Source organism: Cygnus atratus, chromosome Z (genome assembly GCF_013377495.2).
Source record: "Cygnus atratus isolate AKBS03 ecotype Queensland, Australia chromosome Z, CAtr_DNAZoo_HiC_assembly, whole genome shotgun sequence".
In the NCBI taxonomy this organism is placed as follows: Eukaryota; Metazoa; Chordata; class Aves; order Anseriformes; family Anatidae; genus Cygnus; species Cygnus atratus.
In genome coordinates, this window is record NC_066396.1 from 57,818,109 (window position 1) to 57,840,882 (window position 22,774).

Genomic DNA, 22,774 nt, shown 5'->3' on the forward strand with positions numbered 1-22,774 from the left:
TTTCAAAAATGTATATACATTTTAAAAAGTTATAATTATCACCAAAAGTTATTAGAAATGAGATCATTAAAATATTACTCACTAACTCAGATTACCAAAACATTGGTTTTTTTTCCAACCTTTTTCTGCCATTTTCATGCTGTAAAATTACAATTCTTCAGTTACTTATCAGCATTGATACATATTTCTTACACAAATTCTCAGTTAAATAATCTGAATCAATATAAATATTGGTTATGGTCATCTTCTTCTGAGTTTCCCAATTACAAACCTACCTTTATAGCAATCCACCTACATATATAATCCACCTATATTAATTTCCTACATGAAAAAAATATCAGAATGTAACTTTTATATGCATTTTTAGTTACCTTAATCTGATAAATGATTTACCTTCCTATGATCTATATATTGCTTGATCCTTCCTCTTCTGTCTGCTCCTCATTCCTTCCTTGTTCATCTTGCTTACCATGTAATCATCACAGTCCTAGGTAAACATTTCTTCCACTACTGTTCACATGCTCTCCATTGTTCTCTTCTACTTGTATGAAGAAGTTGCAACTAGACTTTCTTCTGCCCCATGTTTTTTTTTTTTCTTAAGATTATTTCTACCAGGACCACATATTGACAGTAGTGGTAGTCCATGAGAGCTTATTGTACTTCTTCTCTGTAATAGAAAATTTTAAAGGAAAGAGTGTATTTCTTCCTTCTCATTTTCAGGTAGCTCAACTGATAAAGTTATTTTCTTAATTTGTAGTTGTGGGTGAAACAAGGGAGAGAGTAAAGCAATATAATGATTTCTTAGCTGTTCCAAGACTGTCAGAAGTGCTTCCTGCTTTAAACCTTGATGCCTTAAAAAAAAATAAAAAAAAAAATGCTGCCTTAGTATGAACACTGAATAGAGAGACACAACATTTTTACTGATTCCAGAGTCTGCACAGAATTTTGAAACAAATCTTGTATAGTTTATTGATTAAAAAAATATTCAAATTGTTCTGAATAAACAATGACCATTTCATAACAAGTTAATTTTTATGACTATCATTGTATTTCCTCCTGTTCATTTGCATTTTTATAACACTGCAATGTCTGCATTATCACAGACTACTGAATCATAACATAATGAAATTAATAACAACAGTATACTTTTATAAACTTCCATTTTAAAAGGATATATTCTTTCAATAACACAATAAATTAAGGCACAAATCTGAACTATAACATTAAATATCCATAAGTAATTATTTTAATTAACATATTGCCTTCTCAGTCTTACAGCTGGGGTCAATATATTTCTTTCAACTGTAAATTCTTAATAGCAGTAATAATCTAAATGTCTCAATTTGTATAAAACAACTTCGTATATATTTTCAGATATTATGTCTTTTAAATAATCTTTTCTCCTCCATTACTCCTCCATTACTAATTATCAGAGAATGAAATAACTCATTGGCTAGGGTCAATACATACATTATTATCTTGGTTTGGTTTTCCAACACATTATTCATAAATATTGTGTTATACTTTTAAATTCAGGATGACGTAACTGTGTAACTGGGTGAAATCAGACTGGAAGAATAAATACCTTGCTTACAGTGTTATTCATGTAAAAGATAAAAAGTACTACATATTCACCATTGAATGATGCTATTAGCTTAAAACTAGCTGTTGCTGATGGGACTTACAGCAATGAACAGTGACTGTTGTTTTTTGTGTTACGTAGAATTTTAAAAAATGGAGACAGGGAAAAATGAGAAGGAAACTAGTATAACAGAACAGGACGACGTAAATACAGAGTGCAGGCAACAGGCAAGGTTAGGCCTTTTTGTAATGTGACTCCTTCTAGTGGTGGACAGGAAAATCCAAATCAAACATTAAGAACGTGATAGTGACAGGCATAATAATTTGATCAAACAAAAACAAAGCAGCCTATGCAAAATAAAGTATTAACTTTGCCTAGCTGTTTCGTGATTCCTTGGGATAATCACTGTGTTATTACTCAGTTTTCACTGGGGTCTGAAAAAAATTGTAAAGGTTTGCATATTCACTTCAGGAACCAAAGCAAAGACTCAAAAACTTACATGGTTGCACAAACATTAGATAAACAGTTCTTTCTAGTTTATTCCTAATTTTAGCATCCACTAAAAGAAATAATTCAACTTAAAGAAATCAGTTATTTGAATTAAAGATTAGCATTCATTCCAATCCAATGTTTTATCAGCTGGTGTGCAATAGCTTGACTTGGTGGTACAAAGAATGAACGCTGATTTCCTTTAATGAGAACTTCCACAACCTGAAATAAAAAGAGATTCTTTTTGTTAGAAGATAGAATTATAAGCCATATGGAATCTAACATTGAATTAATACAGGAATTAACAATGATGATCAGTCTAACGTTACTGTTCCCATTAATGAATTACTACCAGAGAAATACAGGAAAAAATATATGGAAGAGTTGTTGAATTCTTACATTTTTGAGCTTAAACGTGCCCCAAAGGATACTTTCATACAACCATGGAGATCATTAAAGTGATATTCAAGTTTTTTTGTGAAGTCTCTGCAAGGAAGAACCACCAGATGGTGCTCTACACCATTCCATAAATTCTTTTTGTTTTCTTTTATCATGCAGTGTCGGAGAAAATGTTTTGTTCATTTTCTGAGCCAGTAGCAAGCAACATGGGTATATACTTTCAGTTTAGCACACTTTTGTAGTACATTTATTCCCAATTCTAGACCAATCTGCATATGTCTAGCTGTATTCAGAACTAATACTCATTTAAAATAATGTAATCAGTGCTGTCAGAAATACACTGAGATTATAGGTGACTAATTTTTCCTTCAAGTTGACTTACAGAGTCACAACACTTGTAACTGCTAGGCATTTGTATAGTGTTACAGGAAGTTTAGCTTATAAGTAGCTTGTGACAAAACCTGTGAAGACTACATTGTATAAGCAATCGTTCTGTTTTCTACTCATGAGCTCTTTCTGTGAAAGTTTATTTTTTTCTCTTTTTCATTTGAATTTCATATTAATGCATAGTAAACTGCATTCAATACCAGAGCATTGAAAAACTAGTTCACGGAAAAATGATTCAGATTAGAATTCCCAGAATTTTTACCTAAACCTCACCTCCACCCCCAACAAATCTGGTAGCATGCTTGTTTGGAGAAAGTCAGGTGATGAACACTATTTCTGCCAAAATGCAAAGCACAGGCTTGTAAAGAAACTGGTCTAAAATAACTATAACTTGGATATCTCCAAAAAGGAAAAGGTGAACAGCTAACTGGTAAAAATGTCATAAGATGGACTTGCAGGTGACCCAGTAATTACTGGGCTCCTTATCAGTATCTGCCTTCCACTGTTTGTGTGTAACCTACAAATACAATATAATGCAACTGTAGTATGATAAAATGGAGAGTATACTTGCTTATTCAACTTGCTGAAAACAGAAAGTATCTATTCTATGCCAGAAGTGATACAGTCACAGACTAATCAATATAAGAAGGAAATTAAATTGAACTTTACCTGTTCTCTAGTGAACCAGCGGGCATCCTCTATTTCATTCTTGTCAACTCTAATTTCTGTAGACACTGCAACAGCTAAGCAGCCAATCATTAGGGAGGAGGGCATTGGCCATGGCTGACAAGAGACATACTGAACATGGCCAACTTTGACTCCAGCCTCCTCTTCTACTTCTCTTCGAACAGCATCTTCTATTGTTTCGCCTAATCAAAAAGGGCAAAGAACCAACAGCTGATGAAAATACTCCAACCAAGGACTACATCCTGTGCTTTGAACTGACTCAAAAGATTTGAAACTGCACCAGACAATTACCTATAGACATCCAGTTCACAGATCTGGGCACAGACCTTAAACATGGGATGGTGAAGTCTAACAAGGTAAAAATAGCCACCAAAGCAAAATGTAACTTTGTAAATAAAGTATCATAATTTCTCCATCATACTGTTTATTTCCTGAATTGATAATTTATCATTCATACAACCTATCATTACTCTGCTTAAGACTTTAAAAATTGGGTAGGAAATACATTGTTCCTTAAATGAATTATGAAATACAGATTTGTTCATTTAAAAATAGCATTGTGTTAATTTTTAGGTTTTCTGTATGATTGTAACAGTAAGTAGCTAACTTGAAAATCGACATTTAAAATGGCAATAATAAGAAAACAGAGACTTAAGTAGGCTTGCAGACTTCTGTACTGTATTATTCACTTTGCCCGATTCATTCATTGTCCTAATCTAAATAATTCTCCAAACTTAAATTGCAGTGGAAAAGCTTATTTCTACATTCATGGAAGACTTTATTAGGAAAAGGTTCTTTGCTAGAGAGGGTGGTCAGGCAGTGGAGCAAGCTCCCCAGGGGAGTCCAAGAAGTGTTTGGACAATGCTTTCAGACGTGGTCTGATTTTGGGGTGGTCCTGTGTGGAGCTAGGAGTTGGACTCGATGATCCTTGTGGGTCTCTTCCAACTTGAGATATTCTATGATTCTGTAACTTCTGGATGTACACGTGGAATATTGATGGTCGTAGGCTTATGTATGTATACATGTCCTGTGTTATAACCAGTAATTACAGATTCATTAGATAGTCCATGCATCAGTATGCGTTTATTTGAAGATAATTGAAAAATCCTTTCAAGTAGTTCGAACCAGATTTTTTATACAAATCTCAATATACCGTGATGTTTCTATACATCTCACCTTGTCCTATCAGAAAACTAAGCACTAATATAACAATCTTTTCAGTCTTTTGTCTTTTCATCCAGTTATGGAATTAATTTCTGAATAAATTTCAAGATCTGTGGATGTTTCCTTAGCCTTCTTTACTAAATGATAGACCAAATATTATTTTAACTAGCAAGTGAACTCCTAAGAGATAGAAGTTCTAGTGCAATTAAGTTCAACTGATCAGAACTGGTAAGATCAGCTACTCTTAAATTTTAGTACGTATGCTTGAAACGAGTATTAGAAAGTGGGGAATAAGAAAGAAAGTGGTGAAGAAATAAACATCCTGACTTTTCTTAAATGACACTTCAATCAGTTTATTCATGCTGTAACCACATTTCATTTGCATACCATTACTGAATATGGTTCAGCATATAGTTGTACAGTATAGTTATAAATTACACTCTAGCTGGTGATTAAGACTTATTCACAATATAAGAGTGTTTTACAACTTTTTGTGGCTACCAATAATTTTAGATAATTTCAAATATTATTGCTAAATACAGTTAGCAAAATCTCTTTACTTTTCTTTCTCATATTACAAAATTTCTACTTATCTTCCATAGAATCAATCAGATAAGCATATACTTACCTTTAATTTATGCTTTAACTCTTATTTTTCCTATACTTAAATCCTATTTCCCAGATTTCCTATACTGAATTCATATCACCACAGAAAGTTCCTTTATATATATATATTTTTTTCACTTAAGTATATGATTTAAGAGTGAATGATGAGAAAGCTATTTTAAAATTGTATTTATTCAGGTTGCTTTTCGCTATTAAAAAAAAATCAACTTCTGCAGAGTATGGTAACTAGCATGTTTATTATAACAACATCTAAAATGAAGAACATTTATTTGACATAAAACAGAAGAAATCTCTATATTATTTTAAATGCACAATACTGATATGTGAGAAAACCCATCAGATAAGGGAAAATGAAATTACTTACCAGGTTCTACAAATCCAGCAAGACAAGTAAACATTCCTGGAGGAAACCTCTTTTGTCTACCTAAAAGGCAGTGGTTCCCATCTGGATGGATGACTTGCATTATCACAACAGGATCTGTAATGGACATGAAAGGAATATATTACAACTTTTGGGGGACCTAAAAGCAGCAATAAAATTCAGCCTATTCAACACCGATGTGTATACAAATGAGATAACTAAGTGCTTGAAATCAAAACAGTGTAGATGCCCAGAGCAAGTTGTTATTTTATTTCACTTTGGCTGTTTTTTTTTGTTTTGTTTTGCTTTTTGTTTTTTCCTCCCGGTAAGATACTGTTTATTTTGTTTTGCAACATGCTTTGTGAGTGTATGCCAAGGTTAGGGCATAAATTACCTGCAACCCAAACATATAATCTGTTAAGAGTATAAACTATACATCCAGCAGATAACAACAATTTCATCAACAAATACAATTTACTATCACCTCCTCTACATACACAGGTTCGTAGGTTGTACTTTTCACTACACATTGAAGAGCTAGGTATTCTAGTTACAATGTAAATACCGACTAACCTTTTCACTTTTTTCTTCTGTTTGCTCTCAACCCCTTATCTGGTGAAGCATTTTTATCTACTTTTCACTCTTGGTTGTTTTATGTAACTTATTGTTTCTTGCTAAGTATTTTCTCCTATTGGTATCATTCTTTTTGTCATGACTTTCTGTATACAGTTCACCTACCCTCTTCTTCACTTTTAATTTGCTACTTTATTACGTATACCAATGTTTCATTTTTAGTTTTTGTTACCTCTGCCTTTACATATTTTTCTCTTTTTAATATTAAAAGACTTACTTCAGCAATTGCTATAAGCAATGATTTCAAAGACTGTTGTCCTGCGCAAAGGTATCTGCCACTTGGCACAATGCAGAATTTGCAGTGCTGCTGTCTGTAAACTTTTTTCAAAGAAACACATAAGTAGAAAATGCTGGTTCAGCTGTCCTTCCTATATAATCCCTTTCTTTCTCTAAATTTGTTGTGTTAGAAACTGCAAAGAAATGGCCACTAGTATTTTAGCAAACTTCACAACAGCCCATGAGAGAGAAGGACATGGCACAATTTTTTGATTATTACAAAGGTATGTCTAGAGCATGTAATAGAAACTAATTCAGAAATACAATACACATGCAACGGAAGTTCTGGAAAGAACTACAACTGCAAAAGAGAAGACAAAGTAGGGGAAGGAAAGGTGATCGCCATATGTGGTCACCAAACAATCCAGGAAAAAAAAAGGTAATTCTTCTTTCCATGTTGTCTTCCCATCACTACCACAGCAATTATAACAACCTCCTTTGCAAGACATAAATAAAAGGGGTTATAAAATATATCAAAGCTTATATTCTGGGTAGATATAGGCCTGGCAGTTTGCAGTTGACAATGAAAAGTCAAAGCCAGTGAAGACAGCTAATGCAGTTGAAGAGGCACTACAGAAAAATGAACACCATACCAGAAATTTGTTACAGAGCCAAACAGATTATTTCAAGCTAATAGGACTTTTGGTAGGTGAGAATGCATGCAGAAAAAATAGAAAGTAAAATGTGACCTTCTGGACTGCTTATATTGTTGGAACATCTAACTGATATAGCTGCATTGTGACAAAGACTGATATTGTCACTGCAATTTCTGTCACACAGTACAATACAAGAGAGAGAAACCTGAATTTCTTAATCCTAAATACAGCTGAGACACACATAATCTTGACAGAGGTGAACACGTAAGTGCTGGGACAGAAGCTGAAATAATTAAAAAGAAACTGAGTTAAATAAATAATTAAATAAATAGTTAAAAAGAAACATGCATATAATCCCTTTTGACCAAGTTTATCTTACAATATCCTCACCTACTCTTGGATATGATGTGTTGTGAACACCTTGGAGACTGGGACAACCTTCTTTTAGACAAGTTTTCTTGTAACCCCCTTCTTCAATCTTGGTTGCACTCCCACATGTTGGGCAGAATCGGTAACGGCTGTGCCATGCTAGAACAGATCTAGCCTGGGCTACTACACCTTTTAAAGAATACAATGAAAATAATTAAGCTCACACACTAATTCATTTAAGACTTTAACATTACACAAAAAAACAAGTATTAAAGTTCAATGTAAAAATCAAAGTAGACTACGGCTTAACAACATAAGTTGAATGATGCAAGTCATTTAAATCTTTCTTTGCAGCACAGCATATGCAATATTACACAGTATTATGTAGACACAGACCAATTTATTTGTTTGGAATATTAATCCAGACCAATATAACCTCTTTCTCACTAAAATTAATTTTCCTGGGTGAAATGCCAGAATTTTGTATCACATCTTTTTTTTTTTTTTTTTTCCAGATGGAAAAAGTACTTCCTACAGGTATCTTGACATAATAATGCATTGTCCTATCTAAACTTGAGGTACAAGTGGAGCTTGTCCTTTATCCTTCTGTAAAGGCAAAACTATTACAACTGCAGTTGTTACAACATGTCCATGACATTAATTCACACTGGGATCTTGACTTTGCAACACCTGCTCAACCTTTTTCTTCTCAGGAAAGTATCCAACGAGCTCCTACTAAGGACTTAGCCTAATTTCTTGTAATGAAAAGTCATTAATGACGGATTTTTTTCGTTTTAGAATAATGCACATGCATCAATATTAAAATACTATCTATTATTTGTAAAACCATGATGATAATAAATTTTACAGTTTGCTAGTCACAGTTGCAGATGTCAGCACTTTGCAACTGCACATTTTTACGTATAGAATTCTTCACAAAGACACTGATAGACTTAATTTTTTTTCTAAAGCCACTGAAAATTCCTGATTTTCAGTGAATACCTTTGCTGTAGTTTGTCTTTGCAGCATACGTCAGTGTATCCTAAAGCATATTCTTCTGACCACACATTTGATTAGTGTTGCATTTTATGCATCTTACCAGCTTCCTTTTCAGTTAGCTGCAGTAGTGCTGGCATTGGTGGGTGAAGGAAGTAACAGTCCTCGTGCTTCTCTTTGAATTTCTCAGCAGAAGTGGGATCTATGCTAACAGCAAACCAAGCAACTAACCCATCATCTTCTTCTTCTTCCACAATCTTTTCATTGCGAGCAGCCATAAAATTCTTGTTGAGCAGAAGTTCAACTCCAAGAAAGATTAACGTGACTTCTGTTTGGCTCATATAGTGTTCCACATCCTTATGATACAGCCTACAAAGCTTGACTTCTGGTGGCTGGGATCTCTCCGTTCCCACACCCAAAGTAACCAAAGGACTTAGATTTGAGAAGAGTATGTATACTGTAGCTGGATGGCTTTGTTTTTTGCATAGCCACTTGGAATCTGTTCTTTTATCGCTTCTTCTATCCAGAAGTGTCATGCTAAAATAATTTTCATACTCTTTCACTTCAGTTGACAGAAAATTAGGCTTCTGCCCACCCTTCACATTAGCCAACAAATTAGCAATGTGCTTGTACCCCCAAAATTTAGCAATGTCCAGAGCTGTCTGCCTTGACTTATTAATGATGGACCTGTCACACCTACAGAAACAGAAAAGAACAGTGGCTATCAGTGTAAGGTTGTGCAAGAAGAGTTTAAATGCTGTATCATTATTATTCACAGCATATACATCTGATAATATATAGGTGCAGGAACTTTCCAAAACTCAGCAACTAGGTCATTCTTCAGGCTAAATATTTATGGTGTTGAAAAATGATCTTACTTCATTTTATTTTGCTAAGGGCAAATCCCACATTTATGTTGCACTCCTGGTATTACTTAACAAGGTTCATGCCGTACTACAACAGCGACCAATTAATTAAAATCCCAAATACTGCAACATGTCAAAAACATACTAAAAAACCACAAGAAAACTTCTCAAGACCCGTTACAGGTGAAACTTTGTAGACCAAGCCACAGCTCTCTTCTGACTAACCAGTAATACAAAATTCAGTAGCTTAATTAGCATTACTTTCCAGCAGCTACCAAGAGCAACATCAAAACAGTTGTAAGACTAGATTTACCACAGAATAAGAACCAAGAATATGGCTTGTGTTTAGTGGCAGAAGTAGCAATCTGAACTATGGGGAATGAGCTGGTCTATAGGCATCTCTTTGTTCTCATAACAAAGCAAAATGAAACAGGAAAACAGTCACGGCAAATATTCAACTCTATTGAAAAAGATCTCAGGTAAGGGTGGATTGGGAAGTCAAAAAGAGCACGCTATTTTTTTGTTTGTCAATTTTAACTGAAGTGGCTAAGTAAAACAAAAATAGCACTGTAAACTATAAAGCACACAGTAGATGCTGGGTCATACTAATCAGTTTTTAAAACCACAGGATGCCAATATATTACTATTGCTGATACACAGGTAACTGCACCACAGGCAAGACTGTTTTTAGTTAAGATTTTATATTTAACTGAACAGTTTCTGAGAGAGTTTGAGTACATTTTAGAAAAGCATTCAGAGCTTAATTTAAAAGCTTTTGGTGCTAAAGGAACTAAAGTTGCCCACTTATCTTGAAAGATTAATTCTCTTTAGTTTAAAATCTTACCTTATTTCCTACTTAATTTCCTACTACTCAGACACAGAATCTTGTTCTGATTTTGTCTTCTACTTACTGTCTGCTCAGGTACATGAAGACTATGATGAAGCTGTTATTTAGTGTCTTCTGCAGTGGCCCAGACTCTTTAGATCACTATGATTTTTCTTTCAGTCTATAAACATTTCCTGTAGCTTTTCTCAAGCATGGATGAGTAAAAAAATGACTAGTTATCCAGGCTCAGTCTCTGGAATGTTATATAATATTACCTTCATAGTCGTACTTGACGTTCATGTTTATGCATCCAGCAACTGTATTTGTCTAAAGGATTATTATGACTAAAACCTGACTAAAATGAAACCAAAGAGACTGAGGTAACACATCAGTAACGACATTCAATTGTCTAAGAGAATGGCCATGAAAAAGGCATTTACAAGCAGAAATTCACTCTTCTTTATAGTAAGCACAGCTTCAAATGTTGTTAACCTGTTTACCAAACTGTTTCTCCAAAATCTCAAAGTATTACTCAATACACAGAGGTTTTCAATCACATGGCACAGTGAAGCTCCTCTGCTTGCTAGAATACACTAATTATGGTGCAAAACAGCAGTTCATCTGACACTCCCTGCTGAGCTCCAGCAGAAAGTACAGCATCTGCGTAGGGCTAACAAAAAGTGTAAAAATATCCCGGAGGCTGTGGAATGATGTGCTTGAGATTACTCATAACCACAGAATGAACTAGTCTTGCATGGCTCCGTAATTAGGGTTGCAGAGAGGAACAGATCAGCCTTGATTAAGATAGAGCTCTGCTGAACTCTCGCTCTCATTATGAAATGTTTTCCATTTGAAACATATCGATCCTAACTTTATTCAGGCTTTAGAAAAATCTTTGAAGTTTCAAAAACTTTGCAGCATTTTGTGCTTTTCTAAGTGTCTTGCCAGACTAGAACTACAGGAGTTGAAGATGGACAACAAATGTATTAAAACAAGTCTTTGACAAGTAAAGAACATGCATGGTGTCACAGTGACTGAATAAAAAAAATATGACAGCTGAAAGAGGAAGGAAGACACATCTAAAAGAAAAGCAGCATGAAATTCAGCAATCACTAACTTTGGTGTAGGTACGTTTGTCATATCCTACATAATGGTCAATATGTCTGCAAACATTCTGCACTGTAACATAGATGCAAGTGGATTACAATTAAACCTTACAAAAAAAGCCTAAGTAGAACAATCACATACATCAAATTTATATTCAGAACAGTGTTTGGAATGGGGTACAAATTCTGTTCTGTTCTGCAGGTTTCTGTGAGGACTGACAATGTATCTTTGAAGATCAATAATTTTAGGGATCCTTATATCTTTTCAACAGTTTTTAGCAAATAGCACAATCCAGTTATAAAATGACACGAAGCATGTAATCCTGAATTTTAAGCTTGAATATTCTTCCACTATCTGTTGAGTAAATTTACTTGTTTGACGTCACATTTAACTGGACAGAAAGAAATTTAGGTCAGAACTCTTCAGTGGGACCTACTAAACAACTTACCCTTCTTCCAGAAGAATTCGTACAATGTCAAAGTGTCCATTTCTTGCACCATACATCAAGGCCGTCCAGCCGTTATCTGCAGCTGCATTGATAAGTGATGGAGAACGGCTGAGCAACGCTTTCAGTTTGGCTGCATCTCCAACAGCAGCAAAATTATGCAGCTGAGAAATCATTTCCTGATGGAGGTTCTTTTCAAAGCTTGTCATTGTCTCAGCTAAGTTGGAAAACAAAAATGCATGAAAACATATCAGCCATTAGTAAAAACAATTCAAGTAAACGACATAAGTTTAATGCTATACAGGTAACCCAACACTGTCACCAAATTGGTGATATAACAGTAAAATTCTTATAATTAGCATGAAATTGTTAATCCTCAACAAATCTTAGTCCCACACATCACCAGCCATGACAAATTTTTACCCTAAAAATCAAGACTCGTTTGAAAGAGGCTTCAGGACAAGAATATTGTGCATGAAATTGAAGCCTATTTGAATACGGAAAACATGTTCTGGTTTCTGATCAAATAAGGACACAAATAAGACCTTTGAACAGTGCAAAAGTCCACTCCAATAAATGAATCTCGGTCGGAAGTTCTAAAAAGAATGCAAAATAAATGTAAGACGGCAGTCCCCTTCCAGGGAAAAGGCCTGTTCACCTCACTCTGAGGCGTTTTTTGCTGAGTGGATCTCTGCTCGGGAGCGGTGACAAATTAATTTAGTAACTTGTGCCTTGACCCCTGAGGTTTCGATCCCTTCAGAGGGCAGTCTCTGCGGCAAACAAGCACCTCTGGCATTTCAGGGGCGTTCAGCGCCACCAAACTCCGTTGTCCACCCTCCTCCAGAGGCCCGACGTTTCACAACCCCCGCGGCATCTCTGAACAGCATTACAAACACAGCCGCTGACGCATCACTGACTACCAAAAAGGGCCAAACTCGGCTTTTCGCCACGAACAACGCCGATGACCTGCGCCTTAACAAACCCACTTCGCGCCCCGAGCCGCCGCCTGTGCCTGGCGTTGGCCGGGCCCCGCCGGATCCCAGCCCGGGCAGCCTTCGGGGGGACACCGCGGCGCTGCGCTGACCAGGCGAGGGGGGCGGCAGGGGACGGGTAGGTGCTCGGGGGAGCCCCGTTACCGTGAGCGGCCCGACCGCCGCGGGTAGCTGGGCTCCGGGCGCCCTTCCGCCGCCGTGGGGGCGCGTCCCGCCGCCGCCCCGCCCCGCGGGCCCAGGCCTGCCCAGCGCGGGAGAGGCTGGAGCCTGGGCACGGGACTCGGCCCTCAGGGCGGCTGTGGGAATGGGGGAGAGGGGGAAAGGTTTCGGGACAGGGTTTATGCTGCCGGCAGGGTGAAGAACGGAGGGACGGCTCGACTTGCGGGCGATACCTCGTTTTAGTTACGGAGACCAGCCAGGCTTTGTTTATTTGTTTGTTTCCCACCACGCAAACAGAAAGCAAAAGCAGGTTATCAATAGAACGCGCGAGTGTTTGTGAGACAAGTGGAGTAAATGATACACAGCTGGGGGAGGTAGTTAAAAGGGAGGCCAGAAAGCCTAAAAACACCAGAAGGCGGGTTAACATACGCACTTTTATTGACGCTGTGGAAAGCTTGGGGAAATCGTGGCTGCACCAGTCCTAGAGAATACGTGTAGTTAAGCTATCATTACCTCCTAGGAGCTACCAAAAGCGGCATCAGAGCACACTGAATAAGCACCAAGAGCATGGCCTGTGGTTAGCTATCCTCGGCGGAGAACTAGCCCTGTGAGATGCACTCCCTTTCTATCCCCCGTAGGAGCAATGCAGGAGTGAAGCAGTGAGCGTGCGCATGAGGAATTGATAGGAGTATTCTTCCAGACAGGAACAAATGGAAAGTTAAGGGATGTGATTTTAATTTTGTTTAATCAGCTGGAAGCTATCTAGCCCTACCTGATACAATGAGGGTCATCTATCCATAAATAATTGTTTCCACCTGGTGAAGCACTGCCACCAGCCCTTCAATAGGTGATTTCCAGCGGCATTCTTTCTTTCCGTGATTATTAATGACTGAAGTAGGAAATAGTTTTCTCATTGTAATAGACATTCAAAGGCACAAATTACTTATCTTCTTAGTAGTGTCTTAAATCTGCCATATATGAAATTATCACCACGCAGCTTTACATCCTGATCTGTGTAATAAAGTCACTGATCTCACAGGTGGGCTGAAGCATTCTTTGTGTTCAGGCAACTGAATCTTGTCTGGTAGCATGCTACAGAACTTCGTTTGCTGGAATAACTCATGTTACCCTGATAAAACCTTAGAAACTTGCTTTCCTTGTTTGGAAAATGTGGGAATAGAAATGTTGTTTTTGCAGTGTTACATTGTTTAGAAGGAAGGAATGTGGTATTGAGATATGCTTACAGTGATAAGAAAGCTCAGCAGGTGACCTCGTAAATGCAGACAACCAGACTCCTTAGAGCAATCTGGTGAGAATCACTATGTTAAGTCAAGCCAGATAAGGGGAGAAAACACTACCACCTCAAAAACAGGCCGGCAACTGAAGGCCAGGCATTGTCTGTGAAGCATCAGATAGATTGTGAACCTGGATTACCCACTCCAGTGGGGAAACAGGGGAGGGTCCTGTCATCAAAAAATATATAAACTGTGTTTTGGAACTAGTAGGTGCGCTCTCCTGCTTGTGGGGCGCCCGCCATTGCAATCGCGAATAAATTACTACTTCACTGAGATCCTCGCCTGAGCCTAAGTTATTGGCTACGGAGTGTTTCTCACAACAAGGAAAAATATCAAGAATAAGAAAGCATCTTACTACACAGACAGAAGATGAGGAGGGAGACTAAGCTGAGAGATGGGTATTTGGGAATTCAGAAAGAAGCATATCGCTTGAAGCTTCTATGAGACGAAGTATAGGCAGTCTCCTTAATGTTCATATTCAAGATAATGAGATGTATCTAAGCTGGTTATATATAATCTATAGATGTGCACACACACAAATCTTACAGTAGCATTGATCAAGTTACCGTGTCCTGCTAATTGGTGAAACATGCCATAGACAGAAGGATCAGGTAGTGTTTGAGGAGGCTTCCATTATCTTTAGTGGTGCTTCTGGCAGTACCTATTGTGTGTACAATATGAAGCGTGAGATTGAGATGAGCATCTAACTAGACTGAATACTTAAGTATTCAATTATTTTATTGGGAGTTTTTTTTCTTTTAATATGTTTATGCTTTTTTGTGGGAGTGTGGCTGTGGGGTCAACAAGCTCCGTGGTTGGTGAAAACATCAGACTCTTAACGATGAGGCCATCAGGAATGTAAAGAGTTTAGAGGGAACAAAGAAGGGTGATTCAGGAGACGCCTTGCCGTCTCGGGTTGCTTGTTCTCCGGCCGTTGGGGCATGGGGGTTGCTGGGTGTTTGCGGTTGCCGGGCGAAGTTGTTGACCAATGAACAGTTAGTGGGAAAGTACTGCTGTGGCGCGAATGGTATAAGAAGGGAGCTTGTCCTCAATAAAGAGGTGGAAGTTATGTCATCAATAAAGTAGTAGCAGTTACTGATCCTAAAAGAACCCTGGTGTCTGTGTGGTCATTATGCCACACTTTTTAATGGTTACAGAGCAGTCGTACTGTTCTGCATTGCCAGAACATCTTTTTTCCTGCCTTAGATTTTGTGTGTGTGTGTACATGGGTGTCAAGTTATATTTTTTAGCATGAAACTAACTTCAATAATAGCTAGATTTGTGTAAGATTATTTCCTCTAAAATCCTGAACAAAATATTTGCAGACTTTGTGCTGTATCTGTATGGCAATTTTTTTTAGTGCTGTTAGGGTATTAGTGCTATCAGAGTGCTTCTGCCCCCACTTCTTCCTTCTCTACTTTTCCTTCAAAAAGTTCTGACCATAGCAGTCATATACCTGTTAGATCCTACAAAACTAGCTGTGCCTCCCTAAAGGAAGAATCACTTTGAAGGAATTGTTCTGGGAACTTCCCTCAAAGTATCTTCCCTCATCATTTCCAGACATAAAAGGCTTATATCCGTTTTAGCATCACTGAAAGATTTCTCAATTTGCAAAATGGGAAGCATGTTTTTATTAAAATCTTAAGACTAAAAAGTATTGGACATGAATTCTTGTTTCTGTTTTTCCCAGAATCTTATTCCTGTTCCAGAAGTGTAGTGCATGATCAACAGTGTGTATTTTATTTATTTATTTATAAGCTTCTTCAGTATGCCATTTTGGAAGGGAAAACTTCAAATAGCGCAAAGTTCATATTCTTTAGAAAACGCTTATGTAATGAGTTCAGAGTGATTTTTATACTAAACGTTGCATAGCTTTCTTCCTTCTTCCCCGTGTTTATAGAACAACAACAACAAAAAGTAGTTGAGGTGTCAAATGCAACACTGATACTGTTGCAGTAAAACCTTGCAAAACTGGCTGCAGTTACTACAACTGACACACACAGCTTAAATTAAATCCAGTTTTTCCATAAGTATTACATTTGTAGATTCCTCAGCTCATGTATTAAACAGAAATAATGAGCTCATAAAGATCTGTTTCACTGTTTTATTTAAATTGTTCACTGTGTTTTCAAATACTAAATAAAATGATTGCTCATTAGTTCATTTTAAAAATGTGAATCTCAGACAGAGGGCTTAATGTGCATATTCATAAGGTTTTTGTTTTGCAAACAAAACTTTAGCTGGAAACACATATTGTTTTTAATCTTTGTTATAGCTGTAGGTAGAAAGGTCCTGTTTTCTAAACTCATGATTGAAATTATATGGAAATGGTCTGAGATTTTAATGCCCTTGTGCTATAAATCCTAGTGTGAAATAACTTCAGAGCCAACCTGTGCCCTACCCAGCTCTCTGCCTATTGATTCTTGTTACTATGTTACTGCATTTCCTAGAAAATAGTGTTTCATTGTAAAATGCACATTACATAATCCTTTTAAATTTGATTTGGTTGTAATTTCCATGTACTTTACTCACCTGGAAATCCACAGTGCGGTTCCTCCCCAGAGCAGCAGTAAACATGTTCTATATGGCCAGACTCTAGCTGGAGACCCTCCAAAAGAGTAGATCCTTCCGGACACTTCTGGCCTGGTCATTGAGATTTCATTTTTTTTTATTGTCTCCCTTCTGCCTCTAACCTTCACCATGTGCCTTTTCCAAACTTGTATACTTTGTAAATACTTTTATAAGAGGTTGTGCTATGCTGTTCCAGTGCTGCTTGTACATACCAACTCAAGGGTGATGGTGTTTTTAAATCATGAGGAGTATTGCAGAAGCTTGGGAATATATGGTAATAAATAAATATTTTTTCCTTGTTGGTGGGAAATATTTTTTCCTTGTTGGTTCTCAGCGTGTTTGACATCATGTCAGTAGTCCCCAGCTTGCACGATCATAAGTACCTTAAGTGGAACTTGAGGCATCTTCAGAGGTACTATTATAAAAGTAATGTAATGCCCCTTTGTTTTTGGTATCAGAGATTATAAGAAAAAACAGGAATGGGAATTTAAATTGTTACTTGCATACTAACGTATGAATTTTTAAAGGTTTTAGTTCCGCTAACAAGTTCAGTTATAATGCTGGATAAAATGTTATGATTTCTCGTGGTTATGTGGAACTTTATTTAATCACTGAGATGAATTTTCTAAGAGGAATTTAATGATTCTTTGGAAAAATATGCAATGTTAACTGTCACTTTAAAAACTTGATACCTTTGATGTATTGATTCAAAGATCGATAGTCCAATTTCTTTAAGTGGTATATTCTTTATTGCAGCGCTGGATGCACGGGGGATCTCTCCGCCTATCGTGCATACCTGAAGTGAAAAGCCATCCCAAATTTATACAGCAGAGTGATGAATATTTTATTAACGCCTATACATATTCATTATCTAACCCCGCCTACTCTCGCTTCTCATGCTAATTAGTTTTTTGTGTCCTGCATCTGCGCAGATCCTCTCATCAATTCTGGGCAGTGGTCGTCGGGCTGTGGGTGGTGGTCTCAGAGAGGAAGGCCATAAGTCTTCCTCACAGTGTACTTTTCACCCTTGGTCAGGATTCTGCTGAGTTGGCTTTCTTCCTAACCGCAAGGACTGGTTTTTGCTAATTATTTCTTTATCTTGTGTTCCAATGTCCAGTTTGAGATATATTGTCCTCCAATGTCCTATTTGAAATATATTGTCCATACATCTGTTTCCTCTCCTATACATAATGGTCTGTTTGCATTTTATTCCTCCTTTATCTCAACTTCTCTAATCAGTATTTAGCATCTAAGTAGTGCTTATTTAGAAGGTCAAAGTGGTGCTGGACTTTGGTGTGATTCTTGAATCCTTGAACTTTGGAAAAATATATGCATATGTGAACATATATGTATGTTATATAAATACAGTCTAGTATAGCCTTTGACTTGACTGAGTATGTTAGCTCTTTAGTAGTGGAGAACATTGTTGTGAAGTGTATTTATAAGGCTTCTGGAGTTTGAGTGAGGTTGTCAGTGTAAGAATGGAAATGGGTGCTGCACCACTAATTTACTTCAATCTCGAAAGAGACTCTAGTGGCTCTGTATTGATAGTGACTAATGATAGTGTCTTCAAAATGCATGCTGATTGCTGCAGACAACAAATAGAGAGTCATGTCTGAATGCTCTGATGCCCTATTCATTTTGTGTTGCAGCCTCTAGAAAAAAATTGCATGCTCTGTAAAGAATGTAACAGTGCCACTGGGAGTACTAAAATGTGTGGGCAAAATGGAGTTGAAGTGTCTGCAAGAAGTGAGACAGCACTGCTCCTGTTAGCCTAAAAGATGGCAAAATGATAGTACAAATGGGAGAGAAGCAGTCTGAACAGAAGTGTTGATCCTCAGTTGTTTCATAACCTTACCTGCAAAAGCTTAGCAGTATACAGTTTTTATGAAAACAAGCTCTTAACGTTACTACGGAAAAAATGCAGAAGTGACCTCTCTAAGCCAGAAACTACTGTAAGTTTAGGTTCTACCACAGCATGCAACTGTTCAGGGATTCCCCATTCCTGAAGGTAAAAAAAAATAAAAATAAATTTTAAAATGAAGAAGCTTAAAGAGAATACTTTGAACTTCCTCTGCCTGAAGTGGATGGGGGATATGTAAGGAAAATAACATCAGTGAGAGGATATGATTTGCAACCCTCCCTAACTGAACATTCTTTGAAGCAATACCTCTGGGAAGTTAATGTTTCAGACTCTTAAAGTCTGTGTGTCTTCCCCACATTATTAGCTAGAAGACTGCAGAAATAAATGGCAATATGGACTACTAAAATTGGTATAGGTTTCCTGTGATTCATTAATACTGTCATAACTCAAGTACAAGGAATAAGTGTTTTCCTGCAATGTGTCAGGGTAATTGGATCTTCCCATGAGATGCAGATGTTTTGATGCCAGGATGCTAACCCAGAGAATTTAGGTGCCTAATAATAAAATGTATTCAGGACTATGCATCAGAGGAGAGACAGTTCGGATGACTGGGAGTGTGTTCCTAAACGCCCTGTGTTTAGTGAGATCTTGGACACCTGACAGACTTATTACCTCCCTGTACCAGATAACATCTGAAGATACGGTATCTGTAGAAGCTACAGTCTATGTGGAAACCAACATCACACAAGAATGAAGAGAACTGATATTTACTTGCACAATGCAACATTAATAGATTGATCTGCCTTTTTAATTCTAAGGGGTTTTGGGCTGGCTGACCATGTAGCAACCTTTATTCACATACCAGCTCTGCCTCGGCAGCTAACATCTGTAAAGAAATGAGCCAATAGCACAATTCTAGAGAGAAAAAACAGTTCTGTCCCCCCTACCCCCTCTACTTCCACCCCTGAACTGACTTTAGAATAAAGAAATCAGTGTAGAAATGAGATATCAGTTTTTCAAGTCCGTTTTGTTATCTCGGGTATGCATTGTCTTTTAATTCTTTTATATGAATTACTAGGCTGTGCTGAGAAGAAATCTGTAAAATAATCCAGTAGCTATCAGTTCTTTCTGGGCTAGGGGCAATGGCTAGCTTAGTTACTTAGGCTAATAGATGCATCAAAAATCGAGTAAAAGTATTTTCATGTCCTAGACTATTTAGAAAGAGAATCTGGATTCATCATAGTTTAGCACAGAGAGTCAGAGCTGGGACTAGGTTGCACAGGAGAACAATCTGTTTTAATGTTTTTCAGACTCAAGGTAGAACAGTAGCAATACCATAGAAGGTCTGTGAATTCATCATTTGGGCCTGTACTTCATTCTTAGCTCTTAACTTCAACATGCTTTACAAAGGTTTTTTTTTTTTCCAAGGGTTACTGTGCTAGGTGAAGGCTAAAAGGCAGCCCTGGTTTTAAGTTGTTCATTGGCAGTGAAAGTGAGACACTGGATGTGTGAGAAGGAAGTGTTGCCAAACACTTCAATTTATGTACAAAGTATAATAGATTAATCCTTTAGTGCTTTTTTGGCTTCAGATAAAATTTTGATGCATTCATAGCACGTCTAAGGGATTCAAGGCTTTTATGAGGCAAGCAGAAATCAGTATTACCTGATAGGGTTTCATGAACAGGCACCATAACATTCCAGAACAGTCCCCTTCAGTGTTTCTAAGCATGGCTTTGGCACAGTCTCACTGGGTTTACTTCCAGGCGTCTCCCTGATATGTTTACAGACAGTTCTCCCTGAGCACCACTGGGACACAACCTGCAGGGCCTGCTCCAGAGTCCATTGGTACAGATATGCGTCTCTTGGCACTGAAGAGTTGGAGTTAGTTTGGTAGGAGTTTTCACATTCTTATAGGAAAAACCTGTAGCAAAGCTGTGCACAGTGCATGGAACTGTATGTATTCTTTCAGTCCATTAAGCTGTGTTATCAGGAGCTTTCTTTTAGTGTTGGTGTAACTGAATTATATGCTGTGCCTGACAGGTAAAAAGGCATACAGCAGTACCTATCTGCTCAGAACGTGATCCTCAAAAGTGGATGGTTCATGATACAATGGTTAGTGAAGCAATTTTCCTCCAAACAGTTAATGCAATGAGGTGGGGAGTGAGTGCAGAAACTTACTGAAAGTGCGCAAGTTAAATTTGCAGGGATAGTGTGCGTGATGTCGAGGACTGAACGGCAGGATCAGGATCTTCAAGACTGTCACTTGAAGGGGGTAGCCTTCCAGCAAGTGGCTTTTGATAGTGGATTACCATTAGGAAAGGTCCTAGCTGCCCCATTTTTCTCTCCTTCATCTTCCTTTGCTTGCTTAACCTGAGAAAGCTGATGGTGATAAAAACATAACCATTCAAATTTAACCCAAAATTTAACCCAAAGAGGCAAAAAGAACATTTACAGAGTATTAATATGCTGGACTCCTCAGAACCTCACAGCCTGTGGTAAGACTACAGGGAAAAGTAATATCTCGAGGGCTGAGATGGGTATGTGTAAAATTATTATATGCTTTGTGGCTGGTAGCTGGAGATTATTTAGTTTTCTCCAGATTATTCCTGTGTTTTCAATTTTCCCACTACTCTAATTTGGCTCTGTTTGTAAGACAATGGTATTTACTATTTGTGTATGAATGGGAAAGTAGGGCTCCCTGAGCACCAGAAAGGGTAATTTAGTTTCTGAAGTTTCTCAGGTGGAAGTAAGCTGGTGTTTCTTTTGTTTGTTTGTTTTTCTTCATTTTTAATGAGGCTTGTTTAATGTGTGGCTTTAATAATTAGCAAGAGTCTAGCTTAAAAATGCTTCCCCAGCAGTAGTGATTTTGAGCTGAAAGAACTCTCCGCATTCTGTAGACTGGTAGCTGAGTCACAGGGTTAGTATAAAAGCATCTTTATTTAAGCTGTATTCACTAATACTTGCAACATGATTTTATTTTATTTATTTACTTATTTTATATTTACTGTCATGCAGCTTGTTTCAAATTCACAGGATGACTGCCCTTAAGGTAATGGGGAGTTTGAAACTAGAAAACTGCTTGGAAAAAAATATATTTTCCAGGAATTGGCGGAGACAATACAAGGATAAATACTGAGCTCCCTAATGCAGCCTTCATGAAACTGCTCTTTTACTGCTTTAATTTTCTGCCTTGATCATATACACCTTCTATTTCCAAAACATATGAGACAGGAAACATAAAAATTATTTTCTTTTTTGAAAAGCCACTCATTTAATTCCCAGAACACAGACAATATGCATGCCCTATAACAAAGATAACAGTACGTGACCATGTAGTGGGAGTCCTATTATCATTTATATGGTGATTTAAAATGGCGTTATCTAATCTTAGAGTTTGACTTTGCAATCTTCATAATCTTATGATTTTTTTTTTGGGGGGGGGGGCAGGGGGGGAGGTATGCGGGGGGGTGGGGGGTGGGGTTGTATCTAGATGTGAAACTCATGAAGTTCAGCTTACTCTTTCCTTAGAGCAATGGAAAAGAAATTGCTGTTCATACTTTTAGCTGTGGACTTGGAATGTTAAGGTCCACCATAAAGATTTTGCTGACACAACTAACAACACAGGTGGAGATGATCATCATGTGGACTGACACCTGAAGAAACAGAAAAAGCTTTTCACTGGGCAGTCCCTGTGAAAAGGGAGATGGTTTAACTCAGTTTTGGGGGAGCTGTCTGATGCAACCATCATAGAACTTCATTTTGTATCTGCCAGCTCAACCCATTTGGCCATCTTTGGATCTACTTCTGGACTGTTTGCAGTCTTGATTTCTTCTGCTCATTTCATGTTCATTATACTACTTTCCACTTTCTCTGTATTCCTCATTTTACTCCAACTTCTTTCTGTATTTCGCGCCCACCCAGATAAATACACTGAAGAAACTTGACTGTACTCCTTGTCAGCTGAGCTCATTGCAGCTTCCTGTTCTTATTACTCTTCTCGGATATTTTGGCTGTTCTGTTTTGGACTGGTACTTGCTCAGTTTTGTCAAGTCCAAGCTGTCTGCCACTTCTTTAGCAGTGGTT

General features: G+C 37.5%; 1 protein-coding gene and 1 long non-coding RNA gene across 6 annotated transcripts in view; one reads left to right on the top strand and one right to left on the bottom strand.

Moving 5' to 3' along the window:
* Positions 1-943: 943 nt before the first annotated feature.
* On the bottom strand, positions 944-13,044 carry NUDT12 (nudix hydrolase 12). 5 transcript variants are annotated; one of them, XM_035570070.2, is made up of 7 exons: positions 12,947-13,044; positions 11,814-12,027; positions 8,670-9,262; positions 7,592-7,759; positions 5,700-5,813; positions 3,527-3,726; positions 944-2,293 (listed from the first exon to the last, which is right to left on the bottom strand). In XM_035570070.2, exons 2-7 carry the CDS (start codon positions 12,017-12,019, stop codon positions 2,183-2,185), a joined length of 1,392 nt encoding a protein of 463 aa, XP_035425963.1. In that variant the 5' UTR covers positions 12,020-12,027; positions 12,947-13,044; the 3' UTR covers positions 944-2,182. The 5 variants fall into 5 exon arrangements, with proteins under 5 accessions (XP_035425963.1, XP_035425964.1, XP_035425967.1 ...); XM_035570071.2 differs by having other exon boundaries at positions 12,797-13,011; XM_035570074.2 differs by lacking the exon at positions 12,947-13,044 and adding an exon at positions 12,598-12,723.
* The window catches only part of LOC126913645 (uncharacterized), a 47,450-nt gene continuing 37,504 nt past the window's right edge, over positions 12,829-22,774 (top strand). The window contains exon 1 of the long non-coding RNA XR_007709295.1: positions 12,829-12,920. This is a non-coding gene — a long non-coding RNA (uncharacterized LOC126913645). The remainder of the gene's footprint in view (positions 12,921-22,774) is intronic.